We start from the raw sequence: 23,058 nt of genomic DNA, 5'->3' as shown, positions 1-23,058 counted from the left end.
GTTTGTTTGGGAAGACCTTTATCTCTCCTTCTATTCTAAATGACAGACTTGCTGGATAAAGGATTCTCGGCTGCATATTTTTTCTGTTTAGCACACTGTAGATATCGTGCCAAGCCTTTCTGGCCTGCCAAGTTTCAAAGGAGAGATCAGTCACGAGTCTTATAGGTCTCCCTTTATATGTGAGGGCACGTTTATCCCTTGCTGCTTTCAGAATTTTCTCTTTATCCTTGTATTTTGCCAGTTTCACTATGATATGTCGTGCAGAAGATCGATTCAAGTTACGTCTGAAGGGAGTTCTCTGTGCCTGTTGGATTTCAATGCCTTTTTCCTTCCCCAGTTCAGGGAAGTTCTCAGCTATAATTTGTTCAAGTACCCTTTCAGCACCTTTCCCTCTCTCTTCCTCCTCTGGGATACCAATTATGCGTATATTATTTTTTTTTAGTGTATCACTTAGTTCTCTAATTTTCCCCTCATACTCCTGGATTTTTTTATCTCTCTTTCTTTCAGCTTCCTCTTTCTCCATAACTTTATCTTCTAGTTCACCTATTCTCTCCTCTGCCTCTTCAAGCCGAGCCATTGTGGTTTCCATTTTGTTTTGCATTTCGTTTAAAGCGTTTTTCAACTCCTCGTGACTGTTCCTTAGTCCCTCGATCTTTATGGCAAGAGATTCTCTGCTGTCCTGTATACTGTTTTCAAGCCCAGCGATTAATTTTATGACTATTATTCTAAATTCACTTTCTGTTATATTATTTAAATCCTTTTTGATCAGTTCATTAGCTGTTATTATTTCCTGGAGATTCTTCTGAGGGGAATTCTTCCGTTTGGTCATTTTGGAGAGTCCCTGGCGTGGTGAGGACCTGTAGTGCACTTCCCCTGTGCTGTGGTGTATAGCTGGAGTTAGTGGGCGGGGCCGCAGTCCGACCCGATGTCTGCCCCCAGCCCACTGCTGGGGCCACAGTCAGACTGGTGTGTGCCTTCTCTTCCCCTCTCCTAGGGGCGGGATTCACTGTGGGGTGGCGTGTCCCGTCTGGGCTACTTGCACACTGCCAGGCTTGTGTTGCTGGGGATCTGGCGTATTAGCTGGGGTGGGTAGGCAAGGTGCACGGGGGCTGGAGGGGCAGGCTTAGCTCGCTTCTCCTTAGGTGATCCACTTCAGGAGGAGCCCTGTGGCAGCGGGAGGGAGTCAGATCCGCTGCCGGAGGTTTGGCTCCGCAGAAGCACAGAGTTGGGTGTTTGCACGGAGCGAGCAAGTTCCCTGGCAGGAACTGGTTCCCTTTGGGATTTTGGCTGGGGGATGGGCGGGGGAGATGGCGCTGGCGAGCGCCTTTGTTCCCCGCCAAGCTGAGCTCTGCCGTCCGGGGGCTCAGCAGCTCTCCCTCCCTTTGTCCTCCAGCCTTCCCGCTTTCCGAGCAGAGCTGTTAACTTATGACCTCCCAGACGCTAAGTCGCGCTTGCTGTCGGAACACAGTCTGTCCGGCCCCTCCGCTTTTGCCAGCCAGACTCGGGGGCTCTGCTTGGCCGGCAAGCCGCCCCTCCGCCCCGGCTCCCTCCCGCCAGTCTGTGGAGCGCGCACCGCCTCGCTGCCCTTCCTACCCTCTTCCGTGGGCCTCTAGTCTGCGCTTGACTCCTGAGACTCCCTTCTGCTAATCCTCTGGCGGTTTTCTGGGTTCTTTAGGCAGGTGTAGGTGGAATCTAAGTGATCGGCCGGACGCGCTGTGAGCCCCGCGTCCTTCTACGCCGCCATCTTCCGGAACCTCGAGTGTGATTATTTTTAAAAAGGTCTTAATCCATTATGTTAAACCCTTTTGTTTATTTCCATTTTCCCCATCCTTTAGAGAATATTTGAGGAAGATTTTTGGTATGTGCATTTTGTATATGCTATACATGCCAAATAGATTTCCCAAGATGAAACTCTGAGCTCATTTGGAAGTAATTTTTGGTAGCACATGAATCAGAACTCATATTTTCTTCTCAGCAATACTGGTATTTTATTGCTTCCATCTATAGTCCAAAATGCTTTTAGCAGTAAGAACCCTGAAGCCAAACACACGAAACACTAAGAAAATGGGAACTTCTGGAGATGACAATTTTTGTCTCTCTTTCACGGTTCTTCCCACCCCTGGGAGAGCAAAATCACTTTAAGCTCCCTATGAAACAGGAACATGGTGAGCACAAATGAGTGACTGAAGTTGGTGTTGTTGACTTAGGAGTGTTCAGCTTATAGGTCAGGTGTAAAACCCTTAAACCTGCTTGTCAAAGTCTGTGTGTCAAACACCTATGGGTTTTTCCAGATTCTGCCCAAATGTTACTTTCTCTGTGAAGGTTTCTCGAGTAAGCTCAGGCAAGGTTAGGCAGTTCCTCCTTCGCATTATTATAGCACCTTGACATATTCCTATGGCAGCACTTATCAAATTACATTGCATTTACTTGCCTGTCTCCTTTCATTCATGGACAGAGACGATTTCCTTCCTTTTATCTCTGGACTAAAGTGTTATCAAAATCAAGTAGATTTTCAATAAATAATAATCAAATGGATGGATAAAGAATGACTAATAATATCCTTCATTTGCATAGCATAGGTTATGAGGTGTTTTCACATAGTGTTGAGAAAGACACGGCAGGAATTATCATCTGTATTTTATAAATGAGGAAACTGATGTCCAGAGAGGTTACATAGCCAACCCAAGTTCAAAACAACGAATAAGTTGCATACCTAGTTCTCATGGCAGCAAGTCAATCATGATTTGTAAGGTAAAAGTGATAGTAACACTGTTCTGAAAGGCAGACAGCAATGGCTGACCAGGGCACATTGTAGGAGCTGGTTATCTGTTTTGAAAGCTCTGAAAATCAATCTTAGCAGTATCTCAAGAAATTAACATAAATGCACACAAAACTGGACTTCAGAATGTTAACTTATTCACAATGAGAACAATTTGTGACAAATTATTTCCCTGTACTCAAGCTACATACAGAATAAAACCAGTAGACAAATATATCCTATTTATGTATGTAATTTATATGACTCTCTGAAATTCTATGGCTCATAGATTTCTAAAGAGGGATAGATTCTTAGAGATCAGGAGTATAATCATTTATAAGTATAATTCTTGGCAAAATTTCTAAGCATCTGGCTAACATGATTAAACATAGGTTGCCACACAGGAATTGTCCTTAAACAAATACTGTAAAATGGGAGAAGTACATCAAATTCTATTCTGTGACTATAGGGGAAGTGAGAGGCACTAATATGACAGACAGTGTTTTCAGATCCAATCCATGTTAAAACAAGGCACTTTTTAATAGAGATTAACATTAATTATATTTATCTCCATCTATTCATAGACAATTTATTGGATTCATCTTTTTAATGTGTCAACTGAAGTGTATTTTCTAGTCTCCGTTCTTTTTCAACATATTTTTTTCTTCCTGAAAATAGTCCAAGTAGATATGATAGGCATTCACAGGTTCACATCATATTTATAACTTTATGTTTTGAAAGTAGTCGCACGAGTCATTGTCAGAACACATTTTACTACTTCCTGGCCAGCTATAAAGTTAAATATGTGTGTTTACTAAGGAGTAAAGAACAAAGACCAAAATAAGCAATTGTTCTCAGCAAAAAACAAAACAAAAACAAAACATCATATTTATGAAAGTTTTCGATTTAGCTTCTACCCAAAAATATCATGTTCTCTGGGTTACATGTTGTAACTTAGTAGATTAAAGCAAATATTTTCCACAGAAATATCTGTATCTCCCAGATTGTGCAAGTCACACCAAAATCCAATATTTTTCATGGGGCAATACAGTCAATTAAGAGACAGAGCCTTATTTAGCAAATAATTGCTTTAGGGATAGAAACATACCTCAAACTGCAATGAATTAGTTTGCTAATTGATCTTCCTGTTGGGGATAACTGCTAGAATTCCTTCTTTAAAGTTTATCAAACTTTACTTGTTTGATATGATGTACATATCAACTATTATGCATATCTTTCTATTACTATCATAATTTGACTCTGTGCTCTTCTATTCCTTCACTGGATACAGACAAGTACTTCCACAACATTTATACAGTAAAGCTTTTGATTCCCTCTAGCATCATAACTGGCACCCTGATATCCCATCTCTAATTAATGCTAATATTTACTGTTATCCCCAAGAGTTACAGTTTGAAACAGACGATATTTTGAAAGAAAATTTAAGTATTCAAGGTCTAATTTAGAACCAATTTCTCATAAAGACTGACAAAAACTTATTCACAAATCATAGCATTTTAATGTATTAAGTGAAAGATGATTTTAGATATGAATTTTTAAGCTAGGTCAAATTATAATACTATGCTATATAAAAATCAACATCAAGTACCAATTCATTCATTTTCTTATAAAATTTCAGTACAAAAATTCCCATATATACCTAAAGTTGAAGATAATTCATTTAAGTCCCCATTATATATTAAGCCTGCCAACAATTTTTATCCATGTCACAGGTATAAAATATCTGTGAGTTCCTGTTAAAGGACTAAAACATGAAATCGGTATGATCAATAGGTACATAAAATGCTAATAGGAGAAATTATTTAAAACACAAAAACCACAGGGCTTACAATGCTAAGATGTACTATATTACTCACCAGAAATAAAGTTCGGAAGTTGCTGATATCACCAAAGAATTCTTCTATGCTCACTGTTTTAGAGTCAAAAATAAAGTATTCTCCAAGATTCTCATAGAGCTTTAGCATGTTGTTGTGCATGGTGAACAGTTTTTCATACTGGTCTCTGGCACTCTTTGTAAAGCTGTAGCTTTCTGTTAAGGAACATGATACAATAGTATCTTATTTTTTTTAAATTAATGTTTATTTATTTTTGAGAGAGAGAGAGAGAGGGAGAGAGAAAGAAGAGAAAAGCAGAGAAGAGGAGGGGAGGGGAAGGACAGAGAGAGAGGGAGACACAGAATCCAAAGCAGGCTCCAAGCTCCGAGTTGTCAGCACAGAGCCCGACGTGGGACTCAAACTCACAAACTGTGACACCAAGACCTGAGCCAATGTTGGAGGCTTAACCGACTGTGCCACCCGGGTGCCCCAATCCAATAGTATCATAAAAGCAATCACTAGATATTCAGATTGAATTATACCATAATTTTTACTTATGTACTAATTCACTAGGATTACAGTAACAAATACCACAGACTGAGTAGCTTAAACAATAGAAATGAATTTTCTCACAATTCTAGAAGCTAGAATTCTGATATCAAGGTGTTGGCAAATTTGGTTTCTTCTGTGGCTTCTCTCCTTGGCTTGTAGATGGCCACCTTCTTGCTCTATCATCACATGGTGGTCCTTCTGCCTGTGTTTTTGTCCTCATCTCCTCTTCTTATGAGTTACATTGGAGTAGGTCACACCCTAAGGACTTCATTTTAACTTAATTGTCTCTTTGAAAACCTATCTCCAAATGCAGTCAGCCACATTCTGAGATTCTGGGGGTTAGGGCTTCAACATATGAATTTTTGTAGGAACACAATCCAGTCCATAAAAACTTGCTAGAGTCATTATTTTGGTTAGGGAGTTTCAAAAATTTGTAATGCAGGCTGAACTATTTAATATACATTAATACATTAGAAAACATGTTTGCTAAATGAAAGCACATAAGTATAGATATCAGGAAACTGCCTCAATTATCTTTTTATGGACAAGGTAGGACAGAAACAAACAGCAACAGAAAACTTAGAAAAAATTCCCTTTTTAAATACACATATTCTATATATAGAGAGGTCACAGTGAATTATATATAGGTTACGTATGTGTGTGTCTGTGTGTATCCCACGTGAAGAGGGGACACAGAGGGAGAGAGAAGGAAAAAAGGCAAGGGGGAGGTATGCAGAGAAAGGGGGAAGAGGGAGAGGGGAAAGAGGGAGAGAGATTTTGCTATAGCTCTAGAACCTTGATCACCCAAAGGGCTTCCTAAAACACAGATTGCTATTTCCTGAGGATAAGCCCAGGAGACTGAGAATTTCTAATGCGTTCCCAGTTGATCTTGAAGCTGCCAGTCCAGGATACACTTTGAGTAATAAGCTCTAGAAAAGCTATTTATCCAGAAATTATTTATATTATTGTTGTAAAAATTTTATCAAAAAACTGATAACAATCAATACCAAAATATGATTCAAATATATAAATATATCTGACTAAATGTATTATTATATAATAATTTATACTTAAAGAAGGAAATTATAATACTTTCTTACTGATTATAGAGGGTATAGATATGAAAAATTATCTCTTTAGGTGACTTAGAAAACAAAAACAAACAAACTAAAATTTCCAACAACTCAGATGCAAGCATTGTGAACATTTTGGAGCATTTTCTTCTAGTCATTCTTCTATGGGTAATAACTTTTGAATGTAAATTGGTAAGAATGCTTCAGAGAAAGATAAGTGGGCTAACAGTGAAGAATAAAGGAAACCAAATTCACCTTTAAAAATTATACTTACATTTAAGAAAGCAATAATGATCACAGAAGAAAAATGTCTTTAAGTGGAAAGGTAAAATACTTAGAATTGTAAAAGAAGGATAATAGTTTGGGGCATGCTATTATAAGTTCCACTATAGTGTATTAATATTTTATGGTAGTATTATTTTATTAGGCCCTGATAAATGTGTGCTTCAAAATACCTGATTTTATAAGATTTTCTGAATTCTTTAGTATGTTGTACTGTAACTTGGGGCCAAATTTATTTTCCATGGAAACACAACTCTAGTTCTACAATGGAAGTCAATGGAGAAAATCAGACCATTTCTGGAAAATTACTTTACAGCTGACACGTATTGGATACAATGTGATTTTAAAAGAGAGACACAAAACTACCTATGTTCTTTCTAATGCTACTTAAATATTAGCATTCACATTAGCAACACAGCAACCTCTTCCCTGCTAACAAGTAATATTAAATCTTTCAACCCTCAAGTCCATTTTGAGCTCAACAGACCAGAAAGAATTAATGCATTTCTAACTTACTCTATTTTTACCAACAAAAGGATCACAAATAATGTTACATACACATTCTTATTTACATCACCATAAATTATTTGACTTTTATTCTTTGACTTTAAGAAAGTGTTAAATATCCTGTTTAAGAGTTGCAGAAATAATACTCTTCATTTCCTAGCACAGAATGAAAGTGAGATTTTTGTTTTGTAGTCTGCCCTACCTAAACAAAACAGATTTATCCCAGAGACTTGCTAGGCATAAAACTTATCAAAGGTCACTTACTTGTACTCTGTAGTGCAAAGTACTAAACTATATACTTCACAAGGCTTAACATCTGTACCACACAAAGAATTTCTAAAGATTAAAAAAAAAAGGCAAAAAGCTGAATGTTTCCCATTTATCGTAACAGTTTTTCCCCAGCTAAAATATGTCCATGTAGTGATACACAACTTCATAAATTTGTTCTCCCAGGGAAAAAAACAAAATTTACTTCAGAAATTCTGTGTACCAAAGTGAGAAAATTTGAAAAGTTCTGGGAATGGCTTATCTTAGAAATAACAAATGGAAAGCAGCCCAGTCTCTAAGTCCTTTACTTACTATCTTCTTCAAAGTGATTATTTCCTAAAATGGCTAGATGGCATGAGTCAGCACTGGAAATCTTTCAAAATTGCAAGGAAGTCACTGATGGTGGGAAACAAAGGCAAAAGAAAAAAAAAAATTTCCTTACAACTTATAGCCCATTGACAAGTCCTTAAGACAGGCAGAGTGACCTATCTCTAGGAACTCAACTGCCTTGGTGTTAATACTTTGCTAAGGGCAAAAGGCAATCTTTGCTTAACATTATTCTGAACTCCAGGATCCTGTAAGCCTCCTTTAACATATAAAAATTCCTTTGGAAACTTCCTTTATCTCTACCCACCAAGATATATGTTAGCAATCATCCTCCAAGCATATGACCCCCTGATATATATCTGAAGGATCTCATGACTAAGGTTTTATTAGACAGTAATAAATGACCTTTTCCTAACAATAGCTAGCCCCTCAAGGTCCTGGAAACCTTGCTTCCAAAATTCCTTAGAGACGTATGCCATCCCTAACCCTCTCCCAACTTGAAAGTATATAATTAATTTCTCCTCACAATCCCAGTGCAGCTCTTTCTGCCCATGGGTTCTGTCCCCATGCTTTAATAACACCACCTTTTTGCACCAAAGACATCTCAAGAATTATTTCTTGACCATTTGCTGTTCAACCCAACATTTCCACATTAGTCACCAAATCCTAACTGAGACTGCAGGTAAAAAAGAGCTAGACACCATCCTTCTTTTTCATTCCTTTATTTCATTTAGGAAATTTTTATTTTCTTTTTTGAGCAGCCATTGAATTTGAGATAACTGGTTAGTACTACGCTGAGCATGTGATGGATGCAGTGATCATTAAAGCCTAACCCAGGCCCTTAAGAAGTTTATAATCTAGGGGTGCCTGGGTGGCTTATAATCTAAAGCCTAACCCAGGCCTTTAAGAAGTTTATAATCTAGGGGCACCTGTGATTTAGGCTCAGGTCATGATCTCACAATTCCTAAGTTTGAGTCCCACATCAGGCTCTGTGCTGACAGCGTGGAGCCTGGAACCTGCTTCATTCTGTGTGTGTCTCTCTCTGCCCCCTCCCCCACTCTCTCTCTCTCTCTCTCTTTCTCTCTCTCTCTCTCTTTCTCTCTCAAAAATAAATGAACACTAAAAAGAAATTTTAAAAAAGAAGTTTATAATCTAATATTACAAATAATTATATCATTAATGTACATTTGTACAGAATTTTTACATTTATGATATACTCTCCCTTCCATATGTCCCATATTCTTCATAACAATCTTATCAAAAAGTCAGAGAAATATCATTGTCTAAGTTTTAGAGTTATAGAAACTAGATAAAAGGCTCCCATCGATCTAGGGTTAGCACGTAGTGAAGGGGAGCAGAATATGCCACCTCAAAATATGCCTCATGGGCATAAATTTATTTTTAAATATTTTTCATTTCAAGTTTGTATTTAAATTCCAGTTAGTTAACATATAGTATAATATTAGTTTCAGGATTAGAATTTAGTTATTCATCACTTACATACAACACCCATTGGTTATCACAACAAATGCCCTCCTTAATTCCCATCATCCATTTAGCCAATCCCTCCTACTTCCTCTCCAGCAGCCTTCAATTTGATCTCTATCGTTAAGAGTCTTGTTTTATGGTTTGACTCTCTTTTCCCCACTATGTTCATCTGTTTCGTTTCTTAAATTCCACATATGAGTTAAATCATATGGTATTTGTCTTTTTCTGAACTGGGAGAAGATTTTTATAAGTGATCTAGTATCCAAAATCTATAAAGAACTTATCAAACTCAACACCCCAAAAAACAAATAATACAGTTAAAAAAGGGCAGATGGCATATATTATTTTGAGTTGATTGGGAAATAGCAGACACCAGAAAAGCTCTGAAAAGAATAAAAGTTACCTTTTTGAAAGGAAAATTTACATTTATAAAGGAAATCTCCATTTGTAAGGGTATCTCCCTCTTTGTACCACGAAGAGAAGTGTGACTCTAAATCACAAGAGAATCAATGGTATCAAGAGTGTCAATGGTTAAGCTGCACATTTAAATGTGCATAACAGACTTTACCCTTATTTATGGTGCTTTTCCTGGTAACCATCCTTCCCTTTCCCATAATGAGTGTCCTCACACCTTTCTTTTCTATGTCTTTAAGCTGAAAATGGTATTTAAACTGGTGGCTTAAGTTTAGTATCCAAAATATATAAAGAGCTGTTAAACTTAACACCCAAAATCAAATGTGATTAAAAAAGGGGCAGAAGATATGAACAGACATTTTTCCAAAGACATCTAGATGGCCAACTGACACGTAAATAGATGCTCAACATCACTCATCATCAGGGAAATGCAAGTCAAAATTACAATGAGATAACACCTCACACCTATCATAATGGCTACAATCAAAAACACACAAGAAACAACAAATGTTGGTGAGGATGTGGAGAAAAAGGAACCCTCCTGCATTGTTGGTGGGAATGCAAAGTGGTGATGCCATTCTGGAAAACAGTATGGAGGATCCTCAAAAAGTTAAAAATAGAACTACCCTATGATCCAACAACTACACTACTGTGTATTTACCCAAACAATACAAAAACACTAATTCAAAGGGATACATGCACCCCAATATTTATAGCAGCATTATTTGCAATAGCCAAATTATGGAAACAACCCAAGTATCTATCAATACATGAATAAAGAAGAAGTGGTATGCATATATGCAGTGGAATATTAAAGAAGTGGTCTGTATATATGCAATGGAATATTATTCTGCCATAGAAAGGAGTGAATTATTGCCATTTGCAACAACACGGATGGAATTAGAAAGTATAATGCTAAGGGAAATAAGCCAGTCCAGGAAAGAAAAATACCAAATGATCTCATTCATATATAGAATTTAAGAAAGGAGCGGGGAAAAAAAGAGAGAAAGAAACCAAGAAAATCCCTTAACTATAGAGAACAAACTGATGGTTAGGTGGGGAGGTGAGTGGGGGATGGGTGAAATAGGTGATGGAGATTAAAGAGTACATTTATCATGATGAGCACTGAGTAATGTATGGAATTGTTGAATCACTGTATTGAACACCTGAAACTAATATAATACTTTATGTTAACTATACTGGAATTAAAATAAAAACCTTAATTAAAAAAAGAACTGTGTTTAGGCTACCTCAGGAAGTTACTGATTTTTCTCTGGGTATTTCCCATGTATACATGAGGTATACATGTTAATAAACTTCAGTTTGATTTTCTCTTGTTAATCTGTCTTTTATTACAGGGAGGATCTCAGCCAGGAATTCAGAACGGTAGAGGGAACATTATTTTTCCTCACCTACTGTAGACATCATGATAGTCCCTTGATCATTTAATGTGGTAAAAATGTATTATTATTTATAATGACAACCATATTATTGTCAAATCGAATATTCACCCTTCTGTACTCCTTTTGATGTGTCAGCAGATTTGAATACATTTAGCCACTTAATTTGTATGACACCCACCCTCGTGACTAAAATATTTTTTATTCTTCTCCTTCTCTGGTAACTTCTATACAAGTTTAGAGTACCCTGAAGCCTTGGTCCTGAGCCCTCTCTCTACATTCTAAGTAGTCGAAGCAATTCACATGACTTTAAATTACATGTATATTGGTGAGCTCCGAGTTTATATATCTAGCCTCAATCTGTCCCCAGAGGTATTAATTTTTATAATCAACTGCTTACTTGTCCTTTCTATTTGAATGCTGTTGTTGTTGTTTTAAGTGGACTCTCTTGGTATCACAAATATTAATCCTCTCCTGAAACCCCTGTAATAGTTTCATTTGGAATAAAGTCTAAACTCCTTCTGGTTTATGAGGATCCACATAATCTGGCCTCTACTCACCTCTGCAACTTAATCTCATCTCATTCTCCCTCTTAAGCAATATTCCCAGGCACATTAACCCTTTTTCTTTTCCTTTAACATACCAAGCTTTCATACCCAACTCAGGGCCTTTGCAATTGCTGTTCTTTCTGCTTAGAATGTTTGTTTTTCACCAGATCAATCTCAGCTCACATGTAACCTCCTCACAGAGGCTTTCCCCAACGACTCAATAGAAAATATTCACTTCCATCACTATTACTCTTGCTTACTTTTTTTCCTTATGCAAACTTATAACTATGAGACATTATCTATTTTGTTTATTTTACTCTATTGCCTGTCTTTCCCCACTTAAAGATGTGGTTTAGGAATAACCCTTGCATATCTTATTGAACACTGATTCATAAGCATCAAGAACAGTGCTTGGCACATAGTAGAAATATTATCAGTGACAAAAGTGACTTTGGCGAGGATGATTAGATAGACTATCCTGAGATCAAAATGTAGAGTAACCTCTTCCCACCTGCTTAAACAACCTTGGGAGGTTTTGAAATACTTAGAGAGAAGAATCTTGAGAAAACAATGGATTTTCCAAGAAGAATTTCCAAATTGGGGTAATTTATAGTATCTTATATCCTTAAAATAAGTATAACCTTAAGGTGGTAAAGTGAGCATGTCTAATACATATAGAGTACTTATCAAATGTAAGGAGGGAAAGCAATTTAGAGCAATTTTCCTTTTAGTAGTTGACTCAAATTCCTCATTGTACAAAGACAAACATTTCTGATTTTTCCAGCTTGGAAGTTATTCAAGATAACTGTGAATTAAAATCACATCATCTTATCCCTAAGTGTTCGTGGCAAGGTTGATAAAATAAAATGTGTTCAACATTTTAGAATAGTAGCAGGTAAAATGTTAACCTTTTAAAAGTATTAATTTTAAATCATTTGATCTAATCATGAATCTGGAAACTTAATTTATAAAACATTATACCTCCCACAAAGCTTTTTTTTATATGAACTCACTTGAAAATCTGACCTAAGGACACATTTTTATATTACTAGGGTGTTTATGTACTATACAGAATTGTCTAAAGCTTCATCATCTATATTTTTGTGTGACTATATATAAATTTTTAGAGCATATTCCTTAGTAATATTTATAGTATGGACTTAAACTTCAACCTGAGACAGCTATAATTCATCCATACACATTTACTCAAATAAAGGTAAATTATTTTCTTTATACTTTTAGGTACATTATATATTGGTTTTAACTGTTTTTGGTAGCTGTGCCTACCTGTGTGTAAATCGGTTAAAGGTAGGTATTTTTAAACCTTGACCTCTAACTGGTAAAGTAGCTGATAGGGTTCAGGACATGCTACCCCAAAATATGGCACCATGGCACATTAAATATTTTAAGAGAAAGGAAGATGTAGGAAGGTCACTCTTACTTTCTCCTGAAGAAAGTTAAAAGACCTCCATATGAGAAGTGGCTTCCTTATAACCCAAGGAAAAAAATACCCTTATCTTCAAGACAGAGGGATACTGAGAAGAAATCAAATCAATGAACAGTACTTGCTAGGTTCCCCTCAGTTTAATAGACTTAGCTTGTGCTTTGTGCCCTACTCTATCTTTCCAGGAATTTCTAGTCCCTATCAAACCTAGCATAAAAAAGAGGTTTAACAATTTCTTTGGGTCTTAATTTCCTAATGAAAGTCCCGATATCATATGAAAGCTATATTCAATACATTTGTATGCTTATCTCCTGTTAATGTATTTGCCAGTTTAATTTTTAGACCTACAAAGGGACTCCTAGAGGATTGAGAACTTTTCCCTCCCCTATATAGTATTGCTTCATCAAATACTAGGCTGAGAAAATACCATTTTACTTAATTTTGATGTCAAGAGTAATTGTTAACAGAGAAAACTTGTTTCAATAGAACCAAAGTAAGCATTAGCACAGCACTGGTGATTAAGGAGTTTATGTATCTCATAGTTAATTGAGTTAAATCAGTTCTCATTTTCATAGGGAGTACATTTATTTGAAAATTGAAAAACTTGAAATTTTAAATAGCATTACAGCTGGATTATTGAGAACATGCAAAAATCAACTTGAGATCCACTTAACCTTCACACAAGCTTTAGTTAGCAACATGGCATAATTATTCATTAAAATAAAAGGAAGTCACAGATATACACTCTACTGAAGAATATAAATATCATTTCCTCTTTCTATAACCTATCAAAATATTCCCTAAATGCTAAAAACAAAATATTAATGTTTCAATTTCATTTGAGTATATAATTTTTAGTAAAGAATTATTAATGTTTCAAAGAAATTTATCTTTTAAAAATAGTATTAAGACATATTAAAGTAATTGGAATTTACTTACAAATCACACATTGTGATGAATATGTATAGACAAATATTTTAAATTGTGACACATTAACAAAGACAAAAAGGAATGCATATATTAATTTCCACTTGGGTTTGACACAATACTTTAAAATAGTTTAGGATGTATTACAAAATTCTTTTAAAAATCCGATTACAGGAGTGCCAGTGTGGCTAAGTTGGTTAAGCACCAACTCTTGATTTTGGCTCAGGTCATGTTGTCACAGTTCATGAGATTGAGCCCCTTGTAGGTATCTGCACTGATTCTGCTTGGGATTCTCTCTCTCACTCTCCATTTCCCCCCTCCCACTCCTGCACTTGTGCTCTCTCTCTCTCTCTCTCTCTCTCTCAATAAATAAATGAACTTAAAAACTAGATTATAAAACTTAGGCATAGGACACTTAATATAACAAAGATAGCAAAGTCAATGATAAAAATTTTGAACCAAGATCCTTAGTTTTTAATGTTTATTATTATTTTTTTGAGAGAGAGACAGAGCATGAGCAGGGGAGGGGCAGAGAGAGAGGGAGACAGAGAATCACAAGCAGGCTCCAGGATTTGAGCTGTCAGCACAGAGCCAGATGTAGGGCTTGAACCCATGAACCGTGAAATTATGACCTGAGCCAAAGTCAGATCCTTAATCAACTGAGCCAACCTAAGCACCCCTAACATTCTGAGTTTTTAACATATAGGAGGTAATTATGTTGACTGGAGATATGAAACTATTTTGTAATGATCCTACTTTTCCACAGATGGCCTGAGTCAACCGCATATAAAGAAAATGTTTTTCATCATAAAAGCCATTTATGAAAAGCCCACAGCTAATATCATACTCAATGACGAAAAACCCAAGAGCTTTCCCCATAAGATCAGGAACACGACAGGGATGTCCACTCTCACCGCTGTTATTTCACATAGTGTTGGAAGTGCTAGCATCAGCAATCAGACAACAAAAGGAAATCAAACACATCAAAATTGGCAAAGATGAAGTCAAGCTTTCACTCTTTGCAGATGACATGATATATATGGAAAACCTGATAGACTCCACCAAAAGTCTGCTAGAACTGATACATGAATTCAGCAAAGTCGCAGGATACAAAATCAATGTACAGAAATCAATTGTATTTTTATACACTAATAATGAAGCAACAGAAAGACAAATAAAGAATCCCATTCACAATTGCACCAAGAATCATAAAATACCTAGGAATAAATCTAACTAAAGATGTAAAAGATCTGTATGCTGAAAACTATAGAAAGCTTATGAAGGAAATTGAAGAAGATATAAAAAAATGGAAAAACATTCCCTGCTCATGGATTGGAAGAATAAATATTGTTAAAATGTCAATACTACCCAAAGCTATCTACACGTTCAATGCAATCCCAATCAAAATTTCACCTGCATTCCTCTCAAAGCTAGAACAAGCAATCCTAAAATTTGTATGGAACCAGAAAAGACCCCGAATAGCCAAAGTAATTTTGAAGAAGAAGACCAAAGCAGGAGGCATCGCAATCCCAGACTTTCACCTCTACTCCAAAGCTGTAATCATCAAGACAGCATGGTATTGGCACAAAACAGACACATAGACCAATGGAATAGAATAGAGACTCCAGAATTGGGCCCACAAAAGTATGGCCAACTATTCTTTGACAAAACAGGAAAGAATATCCAGTGGAAAAAAGACAGTCTCTTTAACAAATGGTGCTGGGCAGCAACATGCTGAAGAATGAAACTAGACCACTTTCTCACACCATTCACAAAAATAAACTCAAAGTGGATAAAGGACTTGAATGTGAGACAGGAAACCATCCACACCCTAGAGGAGAAAGCAGGGAAATACCTCTCTGACCTCAGCCGCAGCAATGTCTTACTTGACACATCTCCAAAAGCAAGGGAATTAAAAGCAAAAATGAACTGTTGGGACCTCATCAAGATAAAAAGCTTCTGTACTACAAAGGAAACAATCAACAAAACTAAAAGGCAGCCAACAGAATGGGAAAAGATATTTGCAAATGACATATTGGACAAAGGGCTAGTATCCAAAATTTATAAAGAACTCACCAAACTCCACACCTGAAAAACAAATAATCCAGGGAAGAAATGGGCAGAAAACATGAACAGACACTTCTCTAAAGAAGACATCCAGATGGCCAACAGGCACATGAAAAGATGCTGAACATCACTCCTCATCAGGGAAATAAAAATCAAAACCACACTCAGATACCACCTCATGCCCGTCAGAATGGCCAAAATGAACAAATCAGGAGACTATAGATGCTGGCAAGGATGTGGAAAAACGGGAACCGTCTTGCACTGTTGGTAGTAATGCAAACTGGTGCAGCCACTCTGGAAAACAGTGTGGAGGTTCCTCAAAAAATGAAAAAATAGACCTACCCTATGACACAGCCATAGCACTGCTAGGAATTTACCAAGGGATACAGGAGTGCTGATGCATAGGGGCACTTGTACCCCAATGTTGATAGCAGCGCTCTCAACAATAGCCAAATTATGGAAAGAACCTAAATGTCCATCACCTGATGAATGGAGAAAGAAATTGTGGTGTATACACACAATGGAATACTACGTGGCAATGAGAAAGAATGAAATATGGCCTTTTGTAGCAACGTGGATGGAACTGGAGAGTGTGATGCTAAGTGAAATAAGCCATACAGAGAGGCTCTTAAAAACTGAGAACAAACTGAGGGTTGATGGGTGGGTGGGAGGGAGGGGAGGGTTGGTGATGGATATTGAGGATGGCACCTGTTGGAATGAGCAGTGGGTGTTGTATGGAAACCAATTTGACAATAAATTTCATATTAAAAAAACATGTTTTTAAATTAGCCTCCAGCTAAAGCCACAAATGTGATGCTTATGACAGAGGTAAGAGGCACACTCATAACTCCTTTTCTCTACCCAGTTTCATTATTTACTTCCTTTTGTTTTTTGTGTAGATTTCTTTATACCCTTCCTTTGAAGGCTATCTTTGCATTCTTAAACACTCAACAGAATGATTTTTTTCATTAATTTATTCAGATACATTTATTAAATGCCTACTATGTGCATCTTCTAGGTGCTGAGTATATAGTAGTAAATATTCACAAAAGGTCACTGGTCACAGCTTTCATAGACATTATGGTTTAGTGGGAAGACCTACATTAAACCAAGAAAATTAAAAAAAAAATTACAAATTGAAAAATGTGATTGCAAAGCATAAGCTGTTAAGGAATGTATCATTGGGAGACTTAGACCTGGGGGGCTGTGGGGGGGCTGTTGGGTGAACAAAGAGTTTGGTGATGCCTCTTGAAGGATGGAAAATTAAAACTGAGACCTGATGGGGAAGAGCCATGAGAAGGAACACTGGAGTATGGTGTGTGAAAGTTCTGACAGATATTAAATATTCTAGGAACATGAAGAAGAAAAAGTCTGGGAATGTGAGAGCCTATGGAGTAAGTACGGGACAGAATGGAGAAGTCTCCTGAGTTACACTGGGGCCAGATTCTATAGGTCTCTAAAGCATTTTGAAATTTTTCTTAAGAAACTTGTAAGTCATTGTTGAATTTTAAACAAAGAATTGATAGGATCAGTTTTCTTCTGCTCAAAGGCATAAGAACTCCCAGCTAAATTCATACACACACACACACACACACACACACACACACACACACACACCACTAACAACAGTAACAACAACAACAACAACAAAACCTAGGACTAATGGAACACAGAATCTTGTCCAAATAATAGTAAGTCTATTTGCTAGTTCCTAACTACTGATAAGAGTATATATTATATAAATATTCAATTAAAACATATTTGATAAATTATTAAGATTGCTACATAGAATCAAAGGCAGTTAAAAAATAGCAGTTGTAAGGCAATACATAACTATACAGATTGGCATATAAACAGTTGTGTTTAGAGTAACATAAGAGTTATAATTATACAAATTTGATATTGGTGTGTATATTTTGGAATGTCAGTATTATTATTTAATATTCATAGCATGCACACATAGACATTAAGTAGATCAGGTCCTACCTCCAGCTTTACCTCACATTAAGTTTTCAGCATCATTTATCACATAGCAACACTGTATACAAAACCATGAGAGATTAAGTAGAGAAAAAGAAAGTAAAGTGATAAGACATGGTTTCTAATCCTCATTGAATTTATAAACTAGTGTTGGAGACAGATAAATAATAGAAGAGCAGCAATAGCAGGAAGTAATGTTTTTTGAACTCCACAATGAACCAGGCACTGAGCTAAATGCTTTATAAGCATTGTCATATTTAACCCTCCCAAAAGGCCTATGATGCATATATGCTATTACTAATTCCATTTTACACATGATGAAATTAGCCTCAGGGAGATCAATTTACTTTCTGAAGAGTAGGCCATCTCAGCAGTAAGTGGTAGATTCAGGATTTGAACCTGGGTACCTTTCCCCAGTCTCTCATAACACAAAACTATGTATTTAACCAGCATGCCATACTCCTTCTGTTAAAAAAAAAAAAAGAAAGATAAAAATACATAGTTACATAAACTAAACTCCACAAAGGAATTCAAGAAAGACATGGAAATGCATAGAAAGAAGTGATTCTGAGATTATTAGGAATGGTGTCAGAAGGAAGTAACTTTTGAGTTCCATCTTGAGGTATGAGAAGCATTTCTCAATCCAAAGAGGAGACACCCCAGGCCATGAGAATAGCATCAGCAAAGGTATAAACACATCTGGAGTTACCAAGGAACTCTGACTATTCTAGGATAACATAGTTTGAGTATGCAGGGAAATGTAGGGGAAGATAAGCCTGTGATGGGTGGCAGAATAGGCCACATAAAATATGCCTCTTTGACATGATTAATTTTGAGTTGGAAGCACTTGGAAAAACAGCAAATGCAAGGAGAGGTTTCTCTGAACTCCCCTTATCCACTTAAAGACAGATCTTCTAAAAGAAACTCAATGCTATAAATCTCCCTGGAAGTTTCATCAACCAGGGAAGATTGATAGTTATCAAAGGAGAGAAGACTAGAAGTTTACACCTGACCCAGACAAACTTTGTTACATATCTTCCATCTAGTCTCCTAAGCTCCCATTCATCTTTTCTAAAAATCTTTTCCTCTAAGTAGCCTACATCCTCTCTCCCTTCCCCTATTAAGATGGCATATAAGATCACCACTTAACTAGGTATTCTTTTCCTCTGTGATATCTCTGTGCACATATTAAACATTAATAAATTTGTATACCTTTTCCCCTCTTCATCTACTATCAGTTTATTTCATAGACCCAGCTATCAAACCTAGAAACACAGAGGGCAAGTCTTTCCTTCCCTATACCTGGAAAGGTATTAAATGCTTATTAAGATTCTCTAGTTTTCTTTGTAGGCAAGTAATCAATGGTTTTTATACAGAAGAGTAATACCTTGCTTGTTTGTAGGAACTTAACTGGTAACAGTGGGAAGGATGGCTTGGAAGATGACACAGTGAACTATGGGAGACTACCTAGGAAACTAACAGAACAGCACTGTGAATAGAAAGCAAAGGATGGATATAAGAAATATGGAAGAGGTAGCATCCATGGGACATGGTGACTGACTAGATATTAGTGATTAGAGAGGGGGTTGTATTGAGAATCTCACTTGAGTTTTCCAGCTCAAATGAACCAGCATATGTTTTGTGTATACATGTTTTATAACAACACTTGTGAGACAAGAAGGGGAACATGCAGTGGGTGGGAGGAGGGAAAATACTGACTGGTTTTGAATACACTGAGTATGAGATATCTATGAAACATAGGGATGACAATATCTAACAGGCAACTGGAAGTATGTGGGCTCCTTGGTAACTGAGAGAGCAGCTTCTGTGGCAACAGTGAAACCTGCAAAGTAAGGAAAATAGAACAAAGAGTTTCTCTCATCCAATCAGATCTAGATCAGGAGAGTACCTTAACTGTGCTCCCTTAACACTCTTGTTGATTAAATGAACATGCCCTTACTCTGAATATATTCGGCCTTGATACATTTCATCAAAATATAGAATAGTCTGGAATTATAACTTTAGCTAAGAGAACAAATATCAGATCTCGCAGTTTGTGGTAACAGTTTCCAATGAGCATTAAAAGGTCATTTAACTACAAATGTCAATGATGCAAAATATGCAGTCAGTATGAATTTTGCCAAAGAGTATGTCCCTGGGGAATTTAATTTTGTTGTTTTGGTTATTGACAGAGTTAGGGTATAAAGGACTTTAAGACATAATATTACAGACTCAAGAATAACTGTAATAGCTATGAAATTAGTTAGAAGTGGTGCTGCCAAGTACCTGGGAATCACTATGTGTCTCATCATTACTGTACACTCTCTGTGGCTTTTTATTTAAAAATTTTTACTACACCAGGTACTTCTGTTACATCTGCTACTTTGTAATAAATGTCTAGGTATTTGGGACTGATTGCTCACTGTAAAATAATTATCTGAATTCTTTGGGCATTTTATTTTTCCTACATTTGTTTTAAAATGCTCCATTTCAAGCTTGGGGATTCTTGTATTGAATTGTAAATGGTTTCTAATCATGCATTTTCAATCCAAGTTGTAGTTTCAAAATCAGCTAATGATGCATTATCATTTCTTATCTTTCCTTAACTAAAATCACCAATGAGGTAATAAAGTAGCATAAAAAGGAAAAAAAGTCTCCCAAACCAAATTTACTCATAAAAGTAAAAACCAACTGTATATTTCAAAGGCCTATAATCTGAGGCAGAGATTTAATTCCTCCCCTTTTTCATGTAAGGGAAATCTGTAGGATTAGCGTAGAAATTCTGTAAAGTTACTCCCAGCTCTAAAATGCTAGATTCTGTAAGTATTCAGCCAAAATGGAAGCACTAATATCTTGAGGAAAAGTGAATACTCTGATTTCTTTAATGGAAATACTTGATTATATTATTTAAGCTAGTTTTATGTTTTATAGGAAGTCTTCCTATTCTAGATTGAAGGCAGATTATAGTAAATTTTCCACATCTTTTGTATGTTCTATGATTTATAAAACAGGGCTAAGGACCTAGTAAGTACAAGGCAACCTGATTCTAAATTTAACTTACAATTAACTATCTCAAAGACAAACATATTACTCTAATGTAAAAAAAAATGGCATTGAAACACACTTTGTATTTTTTGAATATGAAATTTATTGTCAAATTGGTTTCCATACAACACCCAGTGCTCATCCCAACAGGTGCCCTCCTCGATACCCATCACCAACCCTCCCCTCCCTCCCACTCCCCATCAACCCTCAGATTGTTCTCAGTTTTTAAGAGTATCTTATGTTTGGCTCCCTCCCTCTCTAACCTCTTTTTTTTTCCTTCCCCTCCCCCATGGTCTTCTGTTAAGTTTCTCAGGATCCACCTAAGAGTGAAAACATATGGTATCTGTCTTTCTCTGTAGGACTTATTTCACTTAGCATAACACTCTCCAGTTCCATCCATGTTGCTATGAAAGGCCATATTTCATTCTTTCTCATTGCCATGTAGTATTCCATTGTGTGTATACACCACAATTTCTTTATCCATTCGTCAGTTGATGGACATTTAGGCTCTTTCCATAATTTGGCTATTGTTGAGAGTGCTATCAACATTGGGGTACAAGTGCCCCTATACATCAGCACTCCTGTATCCTTTGGGTAAATTCCCAGCAGTGCTATTGCTGGGTCATAGGGTAGGTCTATTTTTCATTTTTTGAGGAATCTCCACCCTATTTTCCAGAGTGGCTGCACCAGTTTGCATTCCCACCAACAGTGCAAGACGGTTCCCGTTTCTCCACATCCTTGCCAGCATCTATAGTCTCCTGATTTGCTCATTTTGGCCACTCTGACTGGCGTGAGGTGATATCTGAGTGTGGTTTTGATTTGTAATTCCCTGATGAGGAGCAACGTTGAGCATCTTTTCATGTGCCTCTTGGCTATCCAGATGTCTTCTTTAGAGAAGTGTTTGTTCATGTTTTCTGCCCATTTCTTCACTGGACGATTTGCTTTTTGGGTGTGGATTTTGGTGCGTTCTATATAGATTTTGGATACTAGCCCTTTGTCTGATATGTCATTTGCAAATATCTTTTCCCATTCCATTGGCTGCCTTTTAGTTTTGCTGATTGTTTCCTTTGTAGTACAGAAGCTTTTTATCTTCATGAGGTCCCAACAGTTTATTTTTGCTTTTAGTTCTCTTGCCTTTGGAGATGTGTCAAGTAAGTAACTGCTGAGGCTGAGGTCAGATTTTGTATTTCTAACAGGATTGCTCATTGAGGACTCTTACTTGTTTACAGTCTGGGCTGTTTGTCACCCCTGACATTAAACTTGCAACTCCCAGTACTCTGAGCTTTGAAGATCTATGTTCACTTATCAGAATCTATTCCTGCCATCGCCTTATAAAACTTTTTTTAGATGATCATGCAATTCTAACCCTAATCCTAATCCCTTCCTCATTTAATACAACCTTTTGCAAGGTTGAAAACAAGTCCATTTCAGGATAAAGAGCATTAATCTAATACCTTAATATTGGAAGCAAAACTTTTCAAAATATATCTCTGAGTTTAGTCAATATGGTGATAGCTATTCTGGGGTGATCCTGGGCCAGAATATCCACTAGGAAAATTTTATTCCTGCTAGAATTTTTTTTTCAGACAGAGATATTTTTTCACCATATGTCTTGTGCTTTTAGCAACTCTCCATCTAATTTTTAAGGTTTTCTAATACACGTGAATTCATTTATGTGTATGTGTATATATGCACCTATGTATATATGACTGTGTATATATATGTATGTATATAAAAATTTATTGATTTTACTGTATCACTAATAGATGCTGTGCTTTTTTTGTATCAATTTAATGTATGTATTAAATATGAAATTGCATTATTTAATTCTGAAAGACATTTTTAGATGCTTTATGTGGATACTGTGGTATTACTTCCCAACAACATATTCCTTTTTTGTCCCTTTATTGGAAAGATAAAAATGTTCCCTGTGAAATTTTTCTGCTTGAGGAAAACAAACAGTAACAAAATAGCTTCAGTAGTGTTTGGTTTGTGACATGGATGTAAACTAGGTCTGCAAATCTATCTTTAATGCGTTTGCTGTATGTAGGTATTTCTGACATCTCAAAAAATTACATGCTCTTAGGAATCATATCTGTTTCAATGTCAATGTGTTATTCAAAGTCAGCATGTGGACTAAAAAA

At 36.5% G+C, this 23,058-nt stretch overlaps 1 protein-coding gene across 3 annotated transcripts in view; it reads right to left on the bottom strand.

Annotated features, from left to right (window-relative positions):
• DIAPH2 (diaphanous related formin 2) overlaps nucleotides 1-23,058 on the bottom strand; it is a 982,724-nt gene that overhangs the window by 265,784 nt on the left and 693,882 nt on the right. For all 3 annotated transcript variants that reach the window (XM_042974379.1, XM_042974380.1, XM_042974381.1), the window contains one exon: nucleotides 4,636-4,800. In XM_042974379.1, coding sequence (XP_042830313.1) covers nucleotides 4,636-4,800 — 165 coding nt within the window. The remainder of the gene's footprint in view (nucleotides 1-4,635; nucleotides 4,801-23,058) is intronic.

The sequence above is a fragment of the Panthera tigris genome, chromosome X (genome assembly GCF_018350195.1).
Source record: "Panthera tigris isolate Pti1 chromosome X, P.tigris_Pti1_mat1.1, whole genome shotgun sequence".
Classification (NCBI taxonomy): domain Eukaryota; kingdom Metazoa; phylum Chordata; class Mammalia; order Carnivora; family Felidae; genus Panthera; species Panthera tigris.
The sequence above is the reverse complement of the archived record's forward strand: the minus strand, read 5'-3'. Positions and strand labels throughout refer to the sequence as shown.